The 23,543-nt window shown below is 39.2% G+C and overlaps 1 protein-coding gene across 1 annotated transcript in view; it reads left to right on the top strand.

Moving 5' to 3' along the window:
- Positions 1 to 21,156, top strand: part of LOC146977891 (glycogen synthase kinase-3 beta-like) — a 36,434-nt gene extending 15,278 nt beyond the window's left edge. Inside the window, exons 2-11 of the mRNA XM_085790673.1 lie at positions 340 to 425; positions 2,134 to 2,235; positions 3,138 to 3,221; positions 4,651 to 4,761; positions 5,992 to 6,122; positions 8,053 to 8,257; positions 9,642 to 9,737; positions 15,359 to 15,545; positions 18,297 to 18,374; positions 20,459 to 21,156. Coding sequence (XP_085646799.1) covers positions 340 to 425; positions 2,134 to 2,235; positions 3,138 to 3,221; positions 4,651 to 4,761; positions 5,992 to 6,122; positions 8,053 to 8,257; positions 9,642 to 9,737; positions 15,359 to 15,545; positions 18,297 to 18,374; positions 20,459 to 20,520 — 1,142 coding nt within the window. The 3' untranslated portion in view covers positions 20,521 to 21,156. The remainder of the gene's footprint in view (positions 1 to 339; positions 426 to 2,133; positions 2,236 to 3,137; positions 3,222 to 4,650; positions 4,762 to 5,991; positions 6,123 to 8,052; positions 8,258 to 9,641; positions 9,738 to 15,358; positions 15,546 to 18,296; positions 18,375 to 20,458) is intronic.
- Positions 21,157 to 23,543: the final 2,387 nt, after the last annotated feature.

Raw genomic sequence — 23,543 nt, 5'->3', positions numbered from 1 at the left:
TGCTCACACCCGACTGTCATTAACCTAAATATCCCAACGACCGGCGGAACCGGCGTCGGCCCAGATGTGGAGGCCGAGCGTCCGCGACTCCAGTGTCACGCCGGGGTTTTGTTTTTCAGCGAAGTTGTGAATCCGTTTCATATCTTGAGCTCGTGCAGGACAAATTTAATCCTCCTTATAATAACTTCTATAATAATAATAATAAAGCAGTGAACAGAAATACCTGTTAATAATGTTACACCCAAACAAAAGTGTTCCTGTTCAGAATAAAAAGGAAAGAATACAGTCTTTGATGCCTTCACCATTTTATTTTAACTTCTGTTCCTGCTCGTTTCCTAGGAGACAGCGGGAAGGTGACAACGGTGGTGGCCACGCCGGGTCAGGGGCCGGACCGCCCACAGGAAGTCTCCTACACTGACATCAAGGTGAGGCTGCAACCTTCATCATCATCATCATCATCATCATCATCATCACCTGACTCTGCATGGCCGCTGCTGATTGGCTGAGGTTTATAACCGTCATGGCCGCCCGTCTGTCTCGATTTTTATAAACATGATGTAACAGTGTCGGTTAAACGCTGTTGAAACTCCATAGGACGAGTGCAGGGTGTAATTATCCGACAGGTTTTCCTGGTTTCCTCTTCTCACATTATTTAACATTAACATTTACAACAAGATTCAAGATTCAAGACTACTTTATTCATCCCTTAAAGGGCAATTCCATTTGGTGGCTCGCACACCTCGCTCATAGCACAAACACAAACACATAACAGCATAACAGCACAAACACACACATAACATAACAGAGAAACCAGAAAAGAAAGAGAGTTGGCAGCTGTGTGCAAGTCTGCTAGTTGCATGTAAGAAAATGAATAAACACATCATTAAAAATGGGAATTCTAATAAATAACACTTAACATTATTATTATCACACTTTTCTAAGTCTTATTACAGCGTCTGATCAGAAACACGTTGCCTAACGTATATGAAGGTTATCAAGTAGTTCTATAAAAACTCTGCAGTGTCGTTGGTCTAATAATCATCCGTCATAAGAATATAATATAATTTCACAGCTCTATTACACTGAATCCAAACACATGCACTGATTTGTTTTAAATGACTCGCTCAGTAAATCAACACCAGAAATGTTAGTTATTTGTCTTTCATTAATTTTCTCCATAAAATGTCAGATTAAATAGTGTTAAATATAAACCACAGTTTCCCTGTGCTCGGTGTGGTGCGTTCAAATGACTGACTTTTAGTCCGAACACATAAAACCCACAGATATTTGATAAATTTTCTGAAACTTTGAAAAATGTCATTGAAATTAAAATTTAGAAAGCATTGATGGTTACTTTGATTTGTGCAAATTCATTCGTTCTGTATTTAAATTATTCTTTTATGTTTTTTTGTTTCTGTTAATTAAAAAAAAAATCTTATTTCTTATTCACAGCTGTAATATTTGTCTCTAAATTCAAATTAGAAAACAACTAGTATTCATCAAGTGGTCTAAATGTTGCTTGTGAACACAGCTTTTAACCAGTGTCACCATTTTTTTTGACTTACTTCAAACCAACAAGTTTAGAGTTTATTTATTTAGCACACAAATTTAAATGGTGCAAGGAGGGAACGAAGCCGGTTGGCTTGTACATAGGTTCCACCCCTATAACAAATTACAGCAAGACAAATTTCAATGGGTAACAAATAAACATAAAAAAAAAAAGAGATAAAGTGCATACATAATCAATGTTATATGAGCAAAAATGAACAGAAATGAGAAAAAAATAAAGAAATAAAGTGCAAAGTGATTCGGTAACAAATAAAGACAATAGAGATAATATACAAAAAATTAATTAATTAAACTCATAAAAAGACAAAGTAAGGATGTGGGATATGGAGAGAGCGAAAGAGAGAGAGGAAAGAGCGGGAAATTCAAGAGAAGTTGAGATGTATTTTTAACTGCTTTTTAAAAAGTGAATAAGAAGAAATGGATCTTAATGAAGGAGGTAGTCCATTCCAAAACATAGGACCTCTATAAGTCGTATTAAAGTTGTGAAACTAGTGAGCTGCTGGTCTGACTGTGACCTCGTGACCTCATGATGATGATGATGTAACCTGCTCTCCTTCCCTGCAGGTGATCGGTAACGGCTCGTTCGGCGTCGTCTACCAGGCCCGACTCATCGACAGCCAGGAGATGGTCGCCATCAAGAAGGTTCTGCAGGACAAGAGGTTCAAGGTACGTCACATCTCTCCTGGGAACCCTTAAAGGATAATTACCGTTTTTTTACAACCTGGACCTTATTTCTAGCATAAAATCCGATCATTTCCTCACCCAGATAACTTTGGTGTCATTACAAGTGGTTGTGATGAAATGAGCTCCAGCCGAGAGCCGCGTATATCCGTATAATGGAGTCTACAGGGCAGCAGAATGCAGCCTCTAAATAACACATTATCTGCAGAGAAACTCCTTCATTTCACCAAGATTTAGTTCTGATAGGCTAGTGCTATTCCCCTCTGAGTCCGGGGTTAGCTGTTATCAACATCCGGGGTCTGTAGGTTGACCTGCTGACCTCGAGCTAATGCTACGGTTCGTTTCTGCGTGTTTCCGACTTGTCAGAACAAAATGAGCAGCTGGATGAAGTTCAGCTTCCACAGGCTTCCTCTCCTCAACCTGGACTCACTAAAGCTCCGGCTAGTTGAGATAAAAATGGACCCGAATGCCGAAGTGGAATGATTATTGGTGAAATGAAGGAGTTTCTCTGCAGATAATGTGTTATTTAGAGGCTGCATTGCGCTGCCCCGTGTTCTTGCATTATATGGATATACGCGGCTCTCGGCTGGAGTTAATTTCGTCGGAACGACTTGTAATGACACCAAAGTTATCTGGGTGTGTAAATGATCATATTTTATGCTAGAAATAAGGTCCAGATTGTAAAAAACTGTAATTATCCTTTAAACGGTGTGTTTAAGGGTTGTCTGTTTTTTTCCAGACACCAGGATCCAGGAGCCAGATAATGTTTTAAACTGTAATTTTTCTGGATGTTTGGACTTCTTTATTCTGTGAGAATTGTTGAGTTTGTTCACTTTGTTCACCTGGTTTCCTGTTTTCCCGCCTCTTCCTCTCGTGTGTTTTGTCAGAATCGAGAACTACAGATCATGAGGAAGCTGGACCACTGCAACATCGTCAGACTACGCTACTTCTTCTACTCCAGCGGCGAGAAGGTGCTTCAGCTCGTTGTTTTTTTAATCATCATCAAAGAGAGATTTGAGTAAATTAAATTAGAAACACACAGTCGCAGAACAGAAGAGAAAATCAAACTGTTGATCTGATCAAACAAACTTCTGCTTAGTCACAGGCTGGTTTCAGGAGGAGACTGTACACACAGAGGAAATGCTGCGCTGCACATGAGGCACATTAAAGATCAGAGATTACTCAAATGCAACATGTGGAGAAATTCCCCCGAACCTAAAAAAAAAGGAAGCAGTTTCTGTTTCTTTCACTGACAAATACAGAAACAGTGACTTAGATGTAGCAGAAGTAAAATTACTGGAAACAATATCATTATATTATTAATATGTGTATTATTTGTTCCTGTTTTTATTTGAGCCGTCATAGCAGCCGGTTGTTCTGACTCATTAAAAAGTCACATTTACATATTAAAAGTTTCTCATATTATAGTACAAGGAAATGCATTTATCTTGTATATTGACATACAGTATGTACGGTATGTATTACAGGGATGCAAACAGCGCGCCGAAAAGCGAAACTCGCTTTTTTCATGACCAATTAGGTGACTTGTGTGAATCGTTCAGATCCGAAGAGTTTTTGTTTTTGAGGGAGGGGAGGGGGGGGTCTCAGCGTCTCAGCTGGGGTCAGTAAAATGTTTTTCTAACAGGCTGACAGTGACAATCACGTGAAACTGAGGCGAACTCATTCATGGTTGTCTCTGATTATACTGATAACAGCCGACCTCCATGTAGACGCGCGACATGCGCGCTCATTAAAGCGGCGCGTATCCGCGTGCAGTCGGTGCGACGGCGCCGCCGTTTTTCCCCCGTGCATGTCTGTGGAGCTGTGCACCGCGGACATGCACGGTTCCCTACGTTGCTGTGTCAGGCAGGTGTTTCCACGGAGCTCTGCCCCGTTTCAGAGGTGCAGGAAGCCCTAAGTGGAAAGACGTCGCCTCCGCGATGTAGAATGTGTTCAGTTAAAGTGAAACTAACACATTACTGTATATAGGCCTATATGTCCATTACACACTGAATGAAACAATTCAGTTTATTTTAATAGTAATAATTATGACTAACATTCAGTGAAGACCTAAAATTCAGTATCTCCAAAACTGAGATATTGCAAAGGATGTTTTTTTTTATTTTTTAAGCATTTTTAATATAGAAATGTTGGCCTTCTGAAAACTATGTCCATCTATATGCACTCAATACTTGGTTGGGGTTGAACTACTGGAAATTGACTTTTCCATGATATTGTAATGTACTAATTTGTTAATGGTGCGCCCCCCCCCCCCCCCCCCCCACGCCAGACAATTCCTCTCTTTTTTGGTCCTGACCCGTTTGCATCCCTGGTATTTATCTTTATCCTCTTCCTATCCTCCCTCCATCCCTTCATCTCTCTCTCTGTCTGTTTGTCCAGAAAGATGAAGTGTACCTCAACCTGGTGCTGGACTTTGTCCCTGAGACGGTCTACAGGGTTGCCAGGCATTTTAACAAGGCCAAGAGCATCATTCCCATAATATACGTCAAGGTGAGTCTCACCGGGTCGCTTTGCTTTTTTATACTGAATCATTTACACGTTGCAAGTTTAGTATCTAGTTTACTTTTCATAGAATAAATGATGAATATATATTACATATACTATGAATAAATAAGGTAAAGGTAAAATAGGTAAGATAAAATATTACAGCAGTCATTAAAACTCTTATTCTTTCTACACAAATTATGTTGAAATCTGTCTTGTGAATAATATGCAATCATATTTCATATCAAATTTCTAGCATATACTGTATTAGAACATATACATGAATATAGTCAAGTCATCTTTATTTCTATCAATCAATCAATCAGACTTTATTTATAGAGCACTTTTCATACAAATGAAATGTAGCAGAAAGTGCCTTACACCATAAAAGCAGACAAAACAAAGAAAAATTAAACCCAAAGTCATGCAACTACACACACACACTCATTTATAGAGCTTAAAAGAAGGCAACTAACACATTTAAAGACAGATGTTGACCAATGTGCTTTACATACAGTATGTGATTCAAATTCAAGACAGAGAGAGCGAGAAAAAACGTATCACCTGATGCAGTCACACATTTATCGATTGATTGATTGATATCTTTATTTCGATCATGTAAACGACAATGTAAAAAAAAAAGCTAAAATAATAATATAATAAGGAAATAAGTGAACAGCAAAAATGTATACACAAAAAAAGTAACATCTCATAAGCAATGCAGTTTACATGAGCGAAAAGGAATAGGAAGAAGTATAAACTTATCTAATCCTACCCCTATAATTTTAACTATATGTTCTAATTAAACATTTTACACATTACACATTTTAATCCAAATAGTAAGCAAGCAAACACCTTGTGTGAATTATTCAATGTATCTCTGGAGAATCATTTCTTTATGTCTCTTTTTAAACATAATAATTAATATAATTAATATAATTAAATGAAGAAAAAACAATAACAACAGTAATCATAATAGCAGATTATATATTTTTAAAAAAAAGGTTAAAAAAAATACGGTAAAAAAGAAAACAAATAGTAAATTAATATAACAAACATCAAAGTAATAAGATCAAGAAAATCAAGAGTACATCAAGAGAATAAAATAAAATGGAATAAAAGTTAGGATCAATACTTTAATGTAGTTGATGTTGATGTTTTGTGTCTTTTACTCTGTGCTGAGCTGATCCTGTGTTGTTGTGTTGTTGTGTTGTTGTGTTGTGGTGTTGTCCTCAGGTCTACATGTACCAGTTGTTTCGTAGTCTGGCCTACATCCATTCCCAGGGAGTTTGTCACCGAGACATCAAACCCCAGAACCTGCTGGTCGACCCAGAAACGGCCATCCTCAAACTCTGTGACTTCGGCAGGTCAGTTCCACTCGGACTTTCACTTTAATCCTCCTGTCGTCCTTCTGTTCCCTTCCTCCATCTTTCCTTCTTTCCTTCCTCTCTCCCTTACTTCTTTCCACTTCCTTCTTTCCACAATCCCTTTTCCCTTCCTTCTTTCCTCCCTTCTTTCCCTTCTTCCTTTCTTCCTTGAACGAATCTGTTCTCTCCCTCCATCTTTCTTTCCTTCCTTTTTCCTTTCCTTCTTTCCACAATCCTTTTCCCTCCCTCCCTTCCTTCCTTCCTTCCCTCTTCTTCCTTCCTTGAACGAATAGGTGCGTTCGAGATGAGCCAGGCGTGCGCAGAATCGATCGCCGGTGACCAGCGCACAATGCATGCCGGTTAGATTTGTGTCCGACTTGATCCCGACTTGCTCTGACGTCATGCACGCGCCTGCAACGAACCTCACGAGATCAAGGCGGCCGCAGTTTTTAGAGCCAGGCGCCGCAGTTGCTCTCCACCGACTGCAACCGCCTGCAAGCCTCAGGGCATGATGGGAAACGCACCGCATCATGAGCTGATTGGCTCTTAGTTAGGACTGCAAACACTACGTGTTGTTGTATAATGCTGGATTATATGAATCTCATGTTGTAGGCCTATACTGCTTAAAAAAATATTCACACTGAATCAAACTTATATCCTGAGAAATATATTGGTTATTTATTGGACAATTGCAGTACAGCATAAGAAATATATACTTTGGTGACTTCCTGTTTGTATTGACGGCGGCTGGAAACTGTCCGACTTGACTGCAGCTTTCTGTCACCGCCCCCTGCTGCTGCCGCCTGCTCTCGCCGACCGTCCAGGCGAGGCGCAGTTCATCTCGAACGAGCCTATTATGTTCCCTTCCTCCATCTTTCCTTCCTCTCTCCCTTGCTTCTTTCCACAATCCTTTTCCCTCCCTCCCTCCCTCCCTCCCTCCCTTCCTTCCTTCCTTCCTTCCTTCCCTCTTCTTCCTTCCTTGAAAAAATCTGTTCCCTCCCTCCATCTTTCTTTCCTTCCTTCTTTCCACAATCCTTCCTTCCTTCCTTCCTTCCTTCCTTCCTTCCTTCCTTCCTTCCTTCCTTCCTTCCTTCCTTCCTTCCTTCCTTCCTCCCTCCTTCCCTCCCTCCCTTCCTCTTCTTCCTTCCCTGAACGAATCTGTTCCTTCCTTCCCTCCCTCCATCCTTCTTTCCTTTCCTTCTTTCCACAATCCTTTTCCCTCCCTCCCTCCCTCCCTCCCTCCCTTCCTTCCTTCCTTCCTTCCTTCCCTTCTCTTCCTTCCTTGAACGAATCTGTTCCCTCCCTCCATCTTTCTTTCCTTCCTTTTTTTCCTTCCTTCCTTCCTTTTTGACCCAATTGACCCAATCTCTTCCCTCTCTCCATCTATCTTTCTTTCCTTTTTCCCTTCCTTCTTTCTTCCCATCTTTCCCTTCCTTCCTTCCTTCCTTCTTTCCCTTCGTCCTTCCTTCCTTCCTTTTTTCCTTGACCCAGGAGGACAACAGGAGTGGTAATCCACCCTTAAAAAGAATTAGACATGATGATATAATAATAATAATAATAATAATAATAATAATAATAATAATAATAATAATAATAGTAATAGTAATAATAATAGTAACGTGTGTAATAATGAATCCTGTCTCTGTGTGTGTGTGTGTGTGTGTGTGTGTGTGTGTGTGTGTGTGTGTGTGTGTGTGTGTGTGTGTGTGTGTGTGTGTGTGTGTGTGTGTGTGTGTGTGTGTGTGTGTGTGTGTGTGTGTGTGTGTGTGTGTGGGTGTGTGTGGGTGTGTGTGGGTGTGTGTGGGTGTGTGTGTGTGTGTGTGTCTGTGTCTGTGTCTGTGTCTGTGTCTGTGTCTGTGTCTGTGTCTGTGTCTGTGTCTGTGTCTGTGTGTCTGTGTGTCTGTGTGTCTGTGTGTCTGTGTCTCTCCAGCGCCAAGCAGCTGGTCCGCGGTGAGCCCAACGTGTCGTATATCTGCTCGCGGTACTATCGCGCCCCCGAGCTCATCTTCGGCGCCACCGACTACACGGCGAACATCGACATCTGGTCGGCGGGCTGCGTCCTGGCCGAGCTGCTGCTGGGCCAGCCCATATTCCCCGGAGACAGCGGAGTGGACCAGCTAGTGGAGATCATCAAGGTGAGTCTGTCACGGCTGATCGCACACATCTGGACACATCTGTTCCTGTTTTGTCACCGCGGTTACATCATCCAGGATTCCAGGGTATCCGCGGGGTCTTGAATAGTATTAAAAGGTGATAAATCCATTTTGGGAAAATTAAGACTCTTAAAAAGTATTAAAGGGATAGTAGCATTTTTTTAAAGTGGGGTTGTATGATCTACAAATAGCCCCTAAATACTTTAATTGCAGTAGAAGACTCTCTGCACTCCTCCCGTTAGCAACGCCAGCCCATAATAGCCCTGCCCAGAGATTTACAACATACAGTGTTGTGAACAGACCCAAAGAAACGGCCTATTTTCACGGCCTAAAAGAGGTTTTACCTGAAAAAAAATACACAGTTCCATTGTTCGCTATAATATAATTTTTTCCAGCCCCTCAAAGTGCAGGAAAAACACAGTTTTTATTTGGACCTAACCAACTCACGTATCCCTCCGCCCAGGGTTAGCGCCCGCCGATCAGCAGTTGGTTAGGTCCAAATAAAAACTGTGTTTTTCCTGCACTTGGAAAAAATTATATTATAGCAAATAATGGAACTGTGTATTTTTTTTCAGGTAAAACCTCTTTTAGGCCGTGAAAATAGGCCGTTTCTTTGGGTCTGTTCACAACAATGTATGTTGTAAATCTCTGGGCAGGGCTATTATGGGCTGGCGTTGCTAACGGGAGGAGTGCAGAGAGTCTTCGAATGCAATTAAAGTACTTAGGGGCTATTTGTAGATCATACAACCCCACTTTTAAAAAATGCTACTATCCCTTTAAGTCTTTTCTTGACTTTATAAAGTCTTACATTTTGAAGGTATTTTTTTCTGAATTAGCTGTCCAAGAGTTTGAGTCCTAAAAACATTGTAAAAGTGTGTGAATTTATTCATTTTATTAAAAAACAAAGATGAACCGGTACATAAAAAAGAAAAGAAGATTGTTGTTTTTGTTTTTTGAGAGTGGAGCAATGTTTGTTTTGTTTTTTCTTTTATAAACTTTGCCTTTGATTTATTATCCCAGCCTATTTTGAATTCTGTTATATCATAGTGGTCTACAGTCTTTATCACAAATTAAAACTGTTAAGTTAAAAGTGTCACTGATGTAAATGGTTACAGCTTGAAGCGGCGGTGAGGTATTGAAAAATATTGAAAAGGTCTTGAAAAAGTCTTAAAAGGGTTTTAAAATTAACTTCATTTATACAGTTTTTATTAGCTGGATAGTATCTGTTAACGTTGTTATTGTTGTGGTTTCTGCTGCTGCTGCTGCTACTGCCAGTGTTGGATTATTTAGATAAAAAATATGATTCATCAGATTTATCTTTTACATGTTTTTCCGTGACGATTTTCCGTGTTTTCTTTCTCTGCAGGTGCTGGGAACGCCGACACGGGAGCAAATCCGAGAGATGAACCCGAACTACACAGAGTTCAAGTTCCCTCAGATCAAAGCTCATCCATGGACCAAGGTAAATAAAATAAAACACACCTGGTGCCATATTTATCAAGCTTTCTAGAATTACATGAGTTGACTTTTGAATTTAAAAAAAATTCTTCACTGAAAACTGCACTAGTTATCAAGTGTAGGACTGAATCTGAAGTATCTCAGAGCTGAGTTTCCACAGTACTATGTGCTGGAAAATGGAAATTTAGATGACGTCACTTTCAAATTTATAGGAATGACCAATCACTGAATGGAATCCCTTATCTAAGGAAGGAGGAAGAATACTGAAATAAAATAATAATTATACATTTTATTCGTAAGCACTTTTACAAATGCTCAAAGACACTTTACACTTTAAAAATCATAAAATAGAGCAAAGTCAGAGTGAAATACAATTTAAAAACAGCAATAAAACAGTATAAAACACACAAAATGAATTGTATATTACAGTAAAACTAATTTAAAAAGGTGAGTTTTGAGCATGGTCTTGAATGTTGGGAGGTGTGTGCACATACGGATGGGTTTGGGAAGTGAGTTCCAGAGGGAGGGGGCAGCGATGGAAAAGAAATATCTTAGAAATATCTCAGTGAATAGTTAAATAAACTGTGTATATTCAATCGTATTTTGACAATAATCGACAAAATAATACAAAACATAAAGGCCTGCATTGGAAATTAATCAAAAATCAAGAATAAACGTTTCCTAATCTTTCCAGTTCATTAATTGATGATGGTTTCAAATCATCAGAGTTACATAGTTCGAAGCATTGTGATGTGACGACCTTTAATTCTTTCTGAAAGCTCTGCTGCTGCGTGAGGTGACTGGTGAGATGACGGCTCTTATTAAAATCCGTGACAAGGATGAAACCCGCTCTGTCTGAACGATATCATTTGATCTGAACTGCTCGTCATCAAACAAAAACCACAGCGTCCTCAGTGCCGTCTCCTACTGGCGACTCCTTAAAGGGATAGTAGCATTTTTTTTAAAGTGGGGTTGTATGATGTACAAATAGCCCCTAAGTACTTAAATTGCAGTAGAAGACTCTCTGCACTCCTCCCGTTAGCAACACCAGCCCATAATAGCCCTGCCCAGAGATTTACAACATACAGTGTTGTGAACAGACCCAAAGAAACGGCCTATTTTCACGGCCTAAAAGAGGTTTTACCTGAAAAATAATACACAGTTCCATTGTTCGCTATAATATAATTTTTTCCAGCCCTTCAAAGTGCAGGAAAAACACAGTTTTTATTTGGACCTAACCAACTGCTCATCGGCGGGCGCTAACCCTGGGCGGAGGGATACGTGAGTTGGTTAGGTCCAAATAAAAACTGTGTTTTTCCTGCACTTTGAGGGGCTGGAAAAAATTATATTATAGCGAACAATGGAACTGTGTATTTTTTTTCAGGTAAAACCTCTTTTAGGCTACAAAAATAGGCCGTTTCTTTGGGTCCATTCACAACACTGTATGCTGTAAATCTCTGGGCAGGGCTATTATGGGCTGGCGTTGCTAACGGGAGGAGTGCAGAGAGTCTGCTACTGCAATTAAAGTACTTAGGGGCTATTTGTACATCATACAACCCCACTTTAAAAAAAATGCTACTATCCCTTTAACCACTTAGGATGCATCACGAGGTCTTAAATATCTGAGGGAGTAGGAGTGATTCTTAGAGACTTGAGAGAGTTGCAGAGTAGGACTAAACTGAATTCCACAGATTGTTAGATGCCTGATAAACCCGGCGCCCTTTGTTCTCCTGCAGGTCTGTCCTTTTCTTAGTTTATCCAACAACTAATTATTTATTCTGCACAAACAAAAACACACCAGGCAGCAGCAGTCTCCGTGGCGACGTCTGCAGGAGTCTTGTTGTTTTGTTCAAACAGCTGTGAAACAACGACGCTGGTTTTTATTACGCTGGTTTTAAAATATTCAGAGTGAAGAGCTCCGACAGACGAGTGAAGATCAGAGAAGTTGGAGATTGTTTTGTGTTAATTCTGAATTTTGTGACGTTATTTTATATTCTGGGACCGGCTTTTATTTAATTCTGAACAAATCTTCTGCTCAGCAAAGATGGAAAATCCTCTCCAATGGTTCTGTTGTTACTGTTCAACCCTCCTGTTGTCCTCCTGGGTCAAGGAAGAAAGGAAGGAAGGAAGGACGAAGGGAAAGATGGGAGGAAAGAAGGAAGGGGAAAAGGAGGAAAAGAAAGATGGAGGGAGGGAACAGATTCGTTTAAGGAAGGAAGAAGGGAAAGAAGGAAAGGAAAAAGGAAGGAAAGAAAGATGGAGGGATAGGGAACAGATTCGTTTAAGGAAGGAAGAAGAAGTAAGGACGAAGGGAAAGAAGGAAAGGAAAATGGAAGGAAGGAAAGATGGAGGGATAGGAAACAGATTTGTTCAAGGAAGGAAGAAGAAGGGAAAGAAGTAAGGGAAAAGGGATGGAAAGGAAAGAAAGATGGAGGGATAGGGAACAGATTTGTTCAAGGAAGGAAGAAGAAGGAAGAAAGGAAAGAAGGACGAAGGGAAGGAAGGAAGGAAAGAAAGAAGGAAGGGAAAAAGGATTGTGGAAAGAAGGAAGGGAGAACGGAAGGGAAGAAGGAAAGATGGAGAAAGGGAACAGATTTGTTCAAGGAAGGAAGAAGAAGTAAGGACGAAGGGAAAGGAAAAAGGGAGGAAAGAAAGATGGAGGGATAGGGAACAGATTTGTTCAAGGAAGAAAGAAGGGAAAGAAGGAAGGGAAAAGGGAAGGAAAGGAAAGAAAGATGGAGGGATAGGGAACAGATTTGTTCAAGGAAGGAGGAAGAAGGAAGGAAGGGGAAAAGGAGGGAAAGAAAGATGGAGGGATAGGGAACAGATTCGTTTAAGGAAGGAAGAAGAATTAAGGACGAAGGGAAAGAAGGAAAGGAAGAAGGAAGGAAAGAAAGATGTAGGGATAGGGAACAGATTTGTTCAAGGAAGGAAGAAGGAGAAAGGAAGGAAAGGAAAGAAAGATGGAGGTATAGGGAACAGATTTGTTCAAGGAAGGAGGAAGAAGGAAGGACGAAGGGAAAGAAGGAACGGAAAAAGGAAGGAAGGAAAGATGGAGGGAGAGAACAGATTGGGTTAAGGAAGGAAGAAGGGAAAGAAGGGAAAAGGGAAGGAAAGGAAAGAAAGATGGAGGGAGAGGGAACAGATCAGGTCAATCGGATCAAAAGAGCAAGGAAGAAGAAGTAAGGACGAAGGGAAGGAAGGAAGGAAGGAAGGGGAAAAGGAGGGAAAGATGGAGGGAGGGAACAGATTTGTTTAAGGAAGGAAGAAGGGAAAGAAGGAAAAGAAAGAAAGATGGAGGGATAGGGAAGATTTGTTCAAGGAAGGAAGAAGAAAGGAAAAAGGAAGGAAAGGAAACAAGATGGAGGGATAGGGAACAGATCAGGTCAATCTGATCAAAAGAGCAAGGAGGAAGAAGTAAGGACGGAAGGGAAGGAAGGGAAAAAGGATTGTGGAAAGAAGGAAGGGAGAACGGAAGGGAAGAAGGAAGGATGGAGGAAGGGAACAGATTGGGTCAATTTGACCCAGAAGGAAACAGGAGAGTTAAAACAATAAGAATAGAAGGAAAGAGACGCAGAAGTTTAAATAGCAACTTTTTTTTTTGACGCGAATTTGAAGCAGGAACGAAGCAGCTTAGAAACGGCTCAATCAGACGCTCGTGGGCTTTGAGAGGTTTCCTACATTCACAGGAAGTTGCAGAAAATAGAAACAGACTCGGCTTCTGATTGAGAATTTACAGTATTTCATCTCGTTTCCAAAAAAGAGAACTGGTGTAAATGTGACCACACAGCGAGGCCGTAGACGTGTTGTTGTTGTTGTTGTTGCCTACACAGAATATTTAAATCTGCAGGTTGACGTCGATTAACCTCCAGAATAAAAACACTAGAGAGTGGATGATGGTTCTGTGCTGCAGGAGCTGCAGGAGGCGGCTGCTGTTTTTAGACTTCACCTCACACACTGACGGGGTTCCTTCAAAATGAAATACTTGTAAATGAACCTCAGGAAGTCGAGCTGATCCTCAAACAGATCCATCTCTGTTGAGTGAAGGAAACACATTTTATTTGTACAACACTCCTCACTGAGACGACTCACAAACGGAGGAACATACAGACAGGGTCGTTGCTAGGAATTCTGGGCCCCGTTAAAGAATACTAAAGTGGGCCCCTCCCCCTAACTTTTCCAGTTTTTTTTTTCTTAGACCACGTATGTATTATCATTTATTATTTAGCCTTCTTTGTTTTGATGCTAATGCAGCATTACACTGCAAAAACTCAAGTATCTTACCAAGAATATTTGTCTTATTTCTAGTCAAAATGTCATTTCTAGTCAAAACAAATCTCATTCTACTTAAAATAAGACTCATCATATTAAAAGTAGCTTGTTTTTAGACACTTTTTACTCCTTTCAAACATATTTTCACTTGTAATAAGTAGAAAAAATCTGATAATGGAACAAGTTTTTCTTCCTTATTCCAAGCACAAAAAACATGTTTTCACTGGCAGATTTTTCTACTTATTTCAAGTGAAAATTAGTTTGAAATAAGTGAAAATGATCTAAAAACAAGTTCATTTTTAGGTTATGAGTCTTATTTTAAGTGTAAAGAGATTAGTTTTGACTAGAAATTAGACATTTGGACAACAAATAAGACAAATATTCTTGGAAAGATGTTGAGTTTTTACAGTGTACTATGAGTATTAGTCAGGATCTTACGCAGAATAAATCAGTCATACAAAGATTAGACTACTGGGGTTTTTTATGGGCCCCACTGGGCGCTGGGCCCCTAGAGTTATCATCACCTTTCTCCCCTATACAACGGCCCTGGCTCCATCTAAATTCTTACTTGCCCTGCATAAGAGGTTTTTTCCTGGCTGTGTGGTGCATACTTTCGCTCATGACCTACAGTATATCTTACTAAAATCCTTCCTGTTGACTGTACACAACAATTCTTTCTTCAGAAAGCAGTATTTACTTTAAAATTACCTGCTATTTCACATTATTTGACCAGTAGCAGTTACACCCTCCGTTTGAACAAGTGAGCCAGATGTGCCCGATCACAGTTGAAATCTTGAACTGAAGGGCCTTTAATGGCTAAAAACATTAACCTGGACAATATCTTAACATATAGCTGGCAATCAGATTTTATTCTTTTCATTGCATTCATATGCTGCAGTGGACAGTGGACAATTTAGCTTCAGTATTAATGCAGTATCTTTAAAAAATTTAGGATTAGGAAAGGCCAATTTAAAAAAAAAAAAAGCATTTTTAAGATGAAAATGTTGGCCTTCTGAAAAGTATGTCCATCTATATGCTCTCTACTTGGTTGGGTCCATTTGACTTGAACTACTGGAAACAGCCTAGACTTTTCCATGTTATTCTAGTTTATTGAGACGCCCCTGTAAAACCCAAGGATGTGGGACAGTGACGGGGAAACAGCCAATCACCTAACAGCTGTGTAGTTCGGTTGAAGCACCGTCGCCACGTGTGTCTATTGACAACAGGGTTACAGTATAACCTGAAAAGGACACGTTCAGTGTTCCTGTATCGATTAATCAGAGTTTGATTGGTTCACATTGAACTTGTGTGATTATAAAGCTGTGTGTGTGTTTGTGTGTGCGGTCTCCCCAGGTGTTTAAGCCGCGCACCCCCCCGGAGGCCATCGCCCTGTGCTCCCGGCTGCTGGAGTACACGCCGGCCTCGCGCTTCTCCCCGCTAGAGGCCTGCTCGCACGCCTTCTTCGACGAGCTGCGTCAGCCCAACACACGGCTGCCGAGCGGCCGCGACCTGCCCATGCTCTTCAACTTCAGCACCACAGGTACACACACACACACACACACACACACACACACACACACACACACACACACACACACAGACACACACTGACTCTCTCTGTAGTTGGCTTTAAAGGATAATTACCGTTTTTTTTACAATCTGGACTAGGGATGTCACGATTATAGATTTTCTTGGTACGATTATTAATTAATTTCACAACACTATGAATGTGTAAAATCAAACATAGTCGAAATATAATTACATTACTCATTGTTTACACAAAATATTTCAAGTATCTATTAATATATGACCAATTCTTAATCCCCGGGGGAAATGTTTGAAATATTCAGGTCATAAATTGTCATCTATACCAAATGTTTGCGTTTATTTTAATCGTTTTTTGTTTTGTTTTGCTTTTTTTTAATTAAAAATGACACGCTAACATTTAAATTACTACCAATTCAATGTTACGTTAAATAAATGGACCAGTATCTGTGCATTTACCTTTATTTTTGCGCACATCTGCCGATATAGATCCGACATAATCTTTTTCGTAAAGTGACGGTATTAAGGAACATTTACGATTAATTTATTTGGGCGTTTAATATCACGATTAATTGTGAAAACAAGTAATCGTGACATCCCTAATCTGGACCTTATTTCTAGCATAAAATCCGATCATTTCCTCACCCAGATAACTTTGGTGTCATTACAAGTGGTTGTGATGAAATGAGCTCCAGCCGAGAGGCGCGTATATCCGTATAATGTGAGTCTACAGGGCAGCAGAATGCAGCCTCTAAATAACACATTATCTGCTGAGAAACTCCTTCATTTCACCAATATTTAGTTCTGATAGGCTAGTGCTACTGTAAAACTTCAAATAATGGCCGAGTCCCAATTAGCCGCCGGTCCCAATTAACCGCCGGGTGTAGCTAAATATTTTTTATATTAAACGCCCATCCCATATAAACGCCGGGTCAAACATTGTTTTTCTGGTTGCCAAAAAATATTCTATGCAAATATAGCGGGTGTCTCTAGACGTTAAAGTCGGCTGAGGACCGACGAGACGCCTCTCAGCTGGTTGCTCCTGCCCGGTCTGTCCACTCCTCTCATCCGCACTTCAGCACCTGTCCTGGGCTGCACCGTGTCGGCTCGGCTCGGCTCGCTCCTCGTTTTAAATGACTTCACTCCTTTTAAAAGTAGGCTAGCGTAAACAACCTATTCTCTGATTACTCATATACGTATTAGGTAGGCTATAGGCTACGTTGCATTATCTACTTCATTCCCTCAAAAAAAAAAAGGACGGTGGTGCAAACCAACACAGGTGCTGAAGTGAGGGAGAGGAGCGGCGCTCTTGAAACTTGCGGCGGTCTCCTGTGCGGTCCAGGACCGCGGAGGTCAGCGAGACCGAGAACGAGGTCTGCCCCGGCCGTGTTTAATGTCTCGAGAAACGCGTATCGTTTCACCGCCACCTGCGGCCACAGAATGAAGCCTCTTTCCCCAGAAAGAGATCCAATTGTTATATCTGGTGAGATTTAGGTTGGACACTATTAATAAATGCAGGTCCCTAATAAACGCCTGTTGATTTGAGCGATTTAAGCAAATAAACGCCCGGGCCTTTATTTGAAGTTTTACGGTATTCCCCTCTGAGTCCGGGGTTAGCTGTTATCAACATCCGGGGTCTGTAGGTTGACCTACTGACCTCTGACCTGGATGATGTCATCTCTGAGCTTGTTGCTACCGCTAATGCTACGGTCTGTTAACTGCGTGTTTCTGACTTGTCAGAACAAAATGAGCAGCTGGATGAAGTTGAGCTTCCACAGGCTTCCTCTCCTCAACCTGGACTCACTAAAGCTCCGGCTAGTTGAGATAAAAATGTTAAAATAAAAACCCCGGATGTTGATAACAGCTAACCCCGGACTCAGAGGGGAATAGCACTAGCCTATCAGAACTAAATATTGGTGAAATGAAGGAGTTTCTCTGCAGATAATGTGTTATTTAGAGGCTGCATTCTGCTGCCCTGTAGACTCCATTATACGGATATACGCGCCTCTCGGCTGGAGCAAGGTATCCGCGGGGTCTTGAAAAGTATTAAAAGGTGATAAATCAATTTTGGGAAAATTAAGACCCTTAAAACGTATCAAAAAGTATTTTCTTGACTTTGTAAAGTCTTAAATTTTGAAGGTATTTTTTCTGAATTAGCTGTTCAAGAGTTTGAGTCCTAAAAAACATTGTGAAAGTGTGTGAATTTATTCATTTTATTAAAAAACAAAGATGAACTGGTACATAAAAAAGAAAAGAAGATGGTTGTTTTGGTTTTTTGAGAGTGGAGCAATGTTTTTTGTTGTTGTTTTTTTGATAAATTTTGCCTTTGATTTATTATCCTAACCTATTTTGAATTCTGTTGTATCATAGTGGTCTATAGTCTTTATCACAAACTAAAACTGAAAAAAGTAAAAAAGTGTCACTGATGTAAATGGTTACAGCTTGAAGTGGCGGTGAGGTATTGAAAAATATTGAGAAGGTCTTGAAAAAGTCTTAAAAATGTATTAAAATACCAAAGTTATCTGGGGGAGGAAATGATCGGATTTTATGCTAGAAATAAGGTCCAGATTGTAAAAAAAAAAAAACGGTAATTATCCTTTTAACAGCAGAAAGTCAGATCTGTGTTTAAAATTCAGTCCGCTGGTGTTTCCTGGTGAGTAGTGAATACACTCGTTTTGTTGTGTGACTCACCAACTTCTCTTCTTCCTCCGTCTTCTCCCTCTTCTCCTCCTTCTTTCCTCTGCAGAGCTGTCCATCCAGCCCCAGCTGAACTCCACCCTCATCCCTCCTCACGCTCGCTCTCACACAGCTGCTTCCGCCCACGGTGAGAAACTCATTATCATTTCACTGTCAGTGTTGACGTCGCTGGTTTTGCACATTAACATTACATAACCACAAAATACATCCTGACCTCACAAGTTTAAATAAATGATAATAATAATAAAATAAATCTCTTCCTGTACAATTAATTTTTCAGTTGTAAAAATGTGATTTAAAGAAAGTTTAGAAACATTTTCAGTTAATTTTTTTAATGTTATGAGCAGAATAGTTAGAATTTAACAACAAATTTACAAAAGCTGTAGAAGTTTTTGACAAACGAATATATTATATAACAGATTTTATATATTTTTAGACGGTAACAAAAGTAAGACGACAGAACGCTCTGAAATAAACAGAATTCACCAAATACTGATTACATTTGTTGACTGGAGTATCAGGGCCACATGGGCAGGGAAAAATAAATCTGAAATTTAGAGATTAATCGTAATATTGCAAGGAAAAAAACTGTAATATTACAGCAATTTAGTAGAATATTTATAAAAAGTATTAAAAAATAATCGAAATATTCCTAACAATTACCTTGTTTTTGGTTTTATTTCAAACAGCTGCTGTCTATCTGTCTCCCAAAAGAATAAACATTTAGTTTATCAATAGAGGCTCCACATTCCTCATGTTAAAGCTCCTAAAAACAGCATAAAACAGAATATTGTGACTTTTTTCATGTAAAATTACAATAACGCGAGTTTACTCTTGAAATTTAAGCTTTTATTTCCTCACTGTGACCTTAACGCTTCGTCACAGATCTGTAAATATTTCACTGTCCATCCAGAAATCCTTCGAAATGTAGTTGTTCTATTTTTTTTATTTTCTCATGACGCTTTGTGTCGGTTTAGTTATTTCATCACATCAGGTTCAAACATTCACTTTTATTCATCGGGTGGTCAAAGGTCACACTGAAGCACCATGACTTAAGAACTCATGTGACCATAGACTGTATGGTTTTATGGCGCGTGGCAACCAGTCAGTTTTAAGGTAAATAAATTACCACTATGTTACGTGCTCAAAAATCGTGAGTGCTGATTGGCCGAAGAAGAGTCCTGTGTATCTGCGCTCGATTGCTCTTCTTTTAACGATCCGGATGTCTGTCACAGTAAATAGAAATTGAATTGTGTGAACTGAATGTGAAAATACTGTACATGTATATAGAGAGTTGAATTTTCAGTGAGGATCAAATATGGTTTCAGATAAACTGAATTAAAATTTCATAATCTTGCATTCAGTTTCAGTTCCAGTTCCAAACTAATAAATGCAATGATTAAGCAATACTATATCACTCCAGTCCGTGGTATATGCTCATTGTACCACGGACTGGTGATTTGCTTTTATAAAACGGTTACCAATCATGACAATATGGAAGAGCGATACGCAATCAATTTCATGTAGTTTTATTCAACCAGAAATACATATTATCCAATAAAATAGCCTCACTGTGAAGAAATAGTCCCACCTCTCCAGACGTTAGCTCCAAGTTAGCTCTGCATCTCGTCTTTTCCTCCGCTTTTTTTCAGGTGAAAGTCACTGCTCAGTCCCCTCTACCATTGTTAACCCTCTGGAGGTGAAAGTTCACCTTAAACATGTGAATTACACTACTTTTGTCCATTTTTAACATCGTAAAAACATCAACTGTCTTTTGCTACGGACTGCAACAACTTCCATTCATACCAGTCATACGTGCCTGAGGCGGAGTGATAGCCTACGCTGTGATAAGGCTTTAGAATAGTAGCCGTGGTATATTATACATTATACATTATACCACGGTTAACAACCAATCAGATTGCCGGATTTCACCTTTCCGTTTTATAATTCAAATTAAACGATACAAATTAAACAAATGTGATTCAAATTCAGTTTTTTAATGCAGTTATTCAAGTTTAGCCATTCAAATTCAAACATAAATGATTCAAATTCAGTTTCTAGTGACACATATTTCTGCCCGTAGTCGTCTGATGGGTCGGTGGAGGTGAACCGGCCGAGACCTGGTCATTGTGATCCAAGAGTTTTCACCTGTTTTCACCTGGATACTGAACTCACTTGTCCTTTCTCTCTCTCTGTCTCTCTCTCCCTCAGACGGCACCGGTTCAGATTCATCTCAGCACAGTTCAGTACCAGGATCTCTGAACAGCATCTGAAGCAGCTCGTCACCTGCCTGCCTGCCAGCCCTCACCCTTATCTCAGACACACACACACACACTCATACACACTCATACATACTCACACATACACACTCTCTCCATCTTCCCTCCATGCTGCTTGCTCTCTCCCTCTTTAGATCCGTTTTTGTACAGTGAACAAACTTTTAGTTGAGTAGCAGCCGCCGCCGCCGCTGCTGCTGCTCGATGGGGAGTGAAGGGTTAATAGTGAGGGGCTGGTCCTCTGTAATATAAACCTTTTTTTAAATCAACTTTTTTTTTTTTTCCCTTTTTTTCTTCTTTATAATTGTGTTTTTATTTATTTGACGAAGCATCAACTCGTCTTTTTTGAGGGTTTTTGTTTTGTTTTTTGTTTTTTTTTGGTTGTTTTCTTCACCTCAGATTATTTTTTTAATTCTTCTTCCATGTTTTAAAATCCCTGTTAGTGAAGAGTTGGACTGAACACTGCCCGAACCAGACCCAGACCTGGTGTTGGAGGTTTTTTTATTAAACTCAGGTCAGGAGAACAGAAGCAGGGACTTGATGGTTTCATCCTTCTACACACAGATCTATAAACTATAACTCCCCCTGACGTTCAGGCTCTAATTACACTGCAAATACTTACCAAGAATATTTGTCTTATTTCTAGTCAAAATGTCATTTCTAGTCAAAACAAATCTCATTCTACTTAAAATAAGACTCATCACATTTAAAAGTAGCTTGTTTTTAGACACTTTTTACTTCTTTCAAGCAGATTTTCACTTGAAATAAGTAGAAAAAATCTGACAGTGGAGCAAGTTTTTCTTTCTTATTACGAGCACAAAGAACTTTGCTTTCACTGGCAGATTATTCTACTTAATTTCAAGTGAAAATTTGTTTGAAACAAGTGAAATGATCTAAAAACAAGTAGATTTTTAGGTGATGAGTCTTATTTGAAGTGGAAAGAGTTTAGTTTTGACTAGAAATGAGACATTTTGACAAGAAATAAGACAAATATTCTTGGAAAGACTTTGAGTTTTTGCAGTGTAAACCTCACACAGTGTTCCAGTTCCTTCCACGTGAATCATGTCCTGTATTTACACTAAATACGAGTCCAATATGACACTTTTTATTAGTGATTTTATTCAAATTCAACTTCATTGTCAGTGCATAGGCAACGAAATGCAGATTGCAGACGTGCATGAGTAAAAGGTAACATGATATAAATGTATGAATAAGCTGAAGTGCAGAGCAGAGCTGCAGCCACATGTTAAAACTCTGTCTTCTCCTCCTCGTGCAAAAAAAAAGAAAGAAGTTATAACCGTCAGCGATTAAAGAAACGTGACTGATGCTCCACAGAAACCAGGTTGAGAGATTTTGTTTTGTTTTTGATGTGGAGCAAACAAAGCAGTTTGTAATTATCCGTGTTGACGCAGATCAGATCATCATCACACAAGAAAAAAGAAAAAACTCCAAAGAAAAAGAGAAAAAAAACTCCTGTGATCTGTAATCAAAGATGAAAACTGAAGCTCAGTCGTGTGTTTGTGGGTTTTATGAAACAAACTTCAGCTCCGTTAAACAACCGGAGAGATGATGAAAGCTCGGCCGCCTGCTCCTGTTATTTAAAAAAAAAAAAAAAAAAGAAGCTGTAAATGAAAAACAGACGATCTCTTTGGAGCCTGAAACGTCTGAGATCGACTTTTAACTAAAAGATTTTCACGTTTTTCAGGCCACTAAACACTTCAATCACACAAACTGAGGTCGATTTATTCTTCATTTATTTTAAAGGTTTTTAAACACAGGAAGTGAGAAAACTTGTCAGATTAAAACCAAATCCTGTAAAACGAATGTGAGTCGTCCCGTTGGTTCGATAAACAGCAGAATGCTTAAATGGGGGAGTTGCATGTTTTTTTTTTTGTCTTTTGTTTTTTTTTAACGGGGGATACTTGATGTAAACTTATTTATTTCTTTGTTTTTTTGTTGTTGTTTTTTGGGGGGATGTGAGTTGAATGTGTACGACGGAGTATTAGGGCCACATTGAGGAAAAAAAAAAACACAGACTTCGAGAATAAAGTTGTACATTTCCTACGAGAAAAAAGTCATAACATTACGAGAATAAAGTTGTAAATTTACGAGAATAAAATCGTACATTTCCTACGAGAAAAAAGTCATTACATTACAAGAATAAAGTCGTAAATTTATGAGAATAAAGTCGTACATTTCCTACGAGAAAAAAGTCATAACATCACGAGAATAAAGTCATAACATTACGAGAATAAAGCTGTAAATTTACGAGAAAAATGTCATAACATCACGAGAATAAAGTCGTAAATTTACGAGAATAAAGTCTTAAATTTACGAGAATAAAGTCGTAAATTTACAAGAATAAAGTCGTACATTTCCTACAAGAAAAAAGTCATAACATTACGAGAATAAAGTCGTAAATTTATGAGAATAAAGTCGTAAATTTACGAGAATAAAGTCGTACATTTCCTACGAGAAAAGAGTCATAACATTACGAGAATAAAGTGGTACATTTCCTACGAGAAAAAAGTCATAACATCACGAGAATAAAGTCGTAAATTTACGAGAATAAAGTCTTAAATTTACGAGAATAAAGTTGTAAATTTACAAGAATAAATTCGTACATTTCCTACAAGAAAAAAGTCATAACATTACGAGAATAAAGTCGTAAATTTATGAGAATAAAGTCGTAAATTTACGAGAATAAAGTCGTACATTTCCTACGAGAAAAGAGTCATAACATTACGAGAATAAAGTTGTACATTTCCTACGAGAAAAAAGTCATAACATTACGAGAATAAAGTCGTAAATTTACGACTTTATAATATAATTTTCGACCTTATAATATAATAAAGTCATAAATTTACGACTTTATTCTCGAAGTTTGTGATTTTTTTATTTGTCGATGTGGCCCTAATACTCCGTCGTAAATGTGTGAGTTTGTTCACTTTGAAAAAAAAAATTAGTGTTTCTTCAGCTTCTTTTAGCAAAACTTCACCACCTCACCTCCATCAGTGGAA

This window comes from Trachurus japonicus, chromosome 11, assembly GCF_045865225.1.
Source record: "Trachurus japonicus isolate A0001 chromosome 11, Traja_1.0".
NCBI lineage: Eukaryota > Metazoa > Chordata > Actinopteri > Carangiformes > Carangidae > Trachurus > Trachurus japonicus.
Note: the sequence above shows the minus strand (reverse complement) of the source record. Positions and strands in the feature narration are given on the sequence as shown.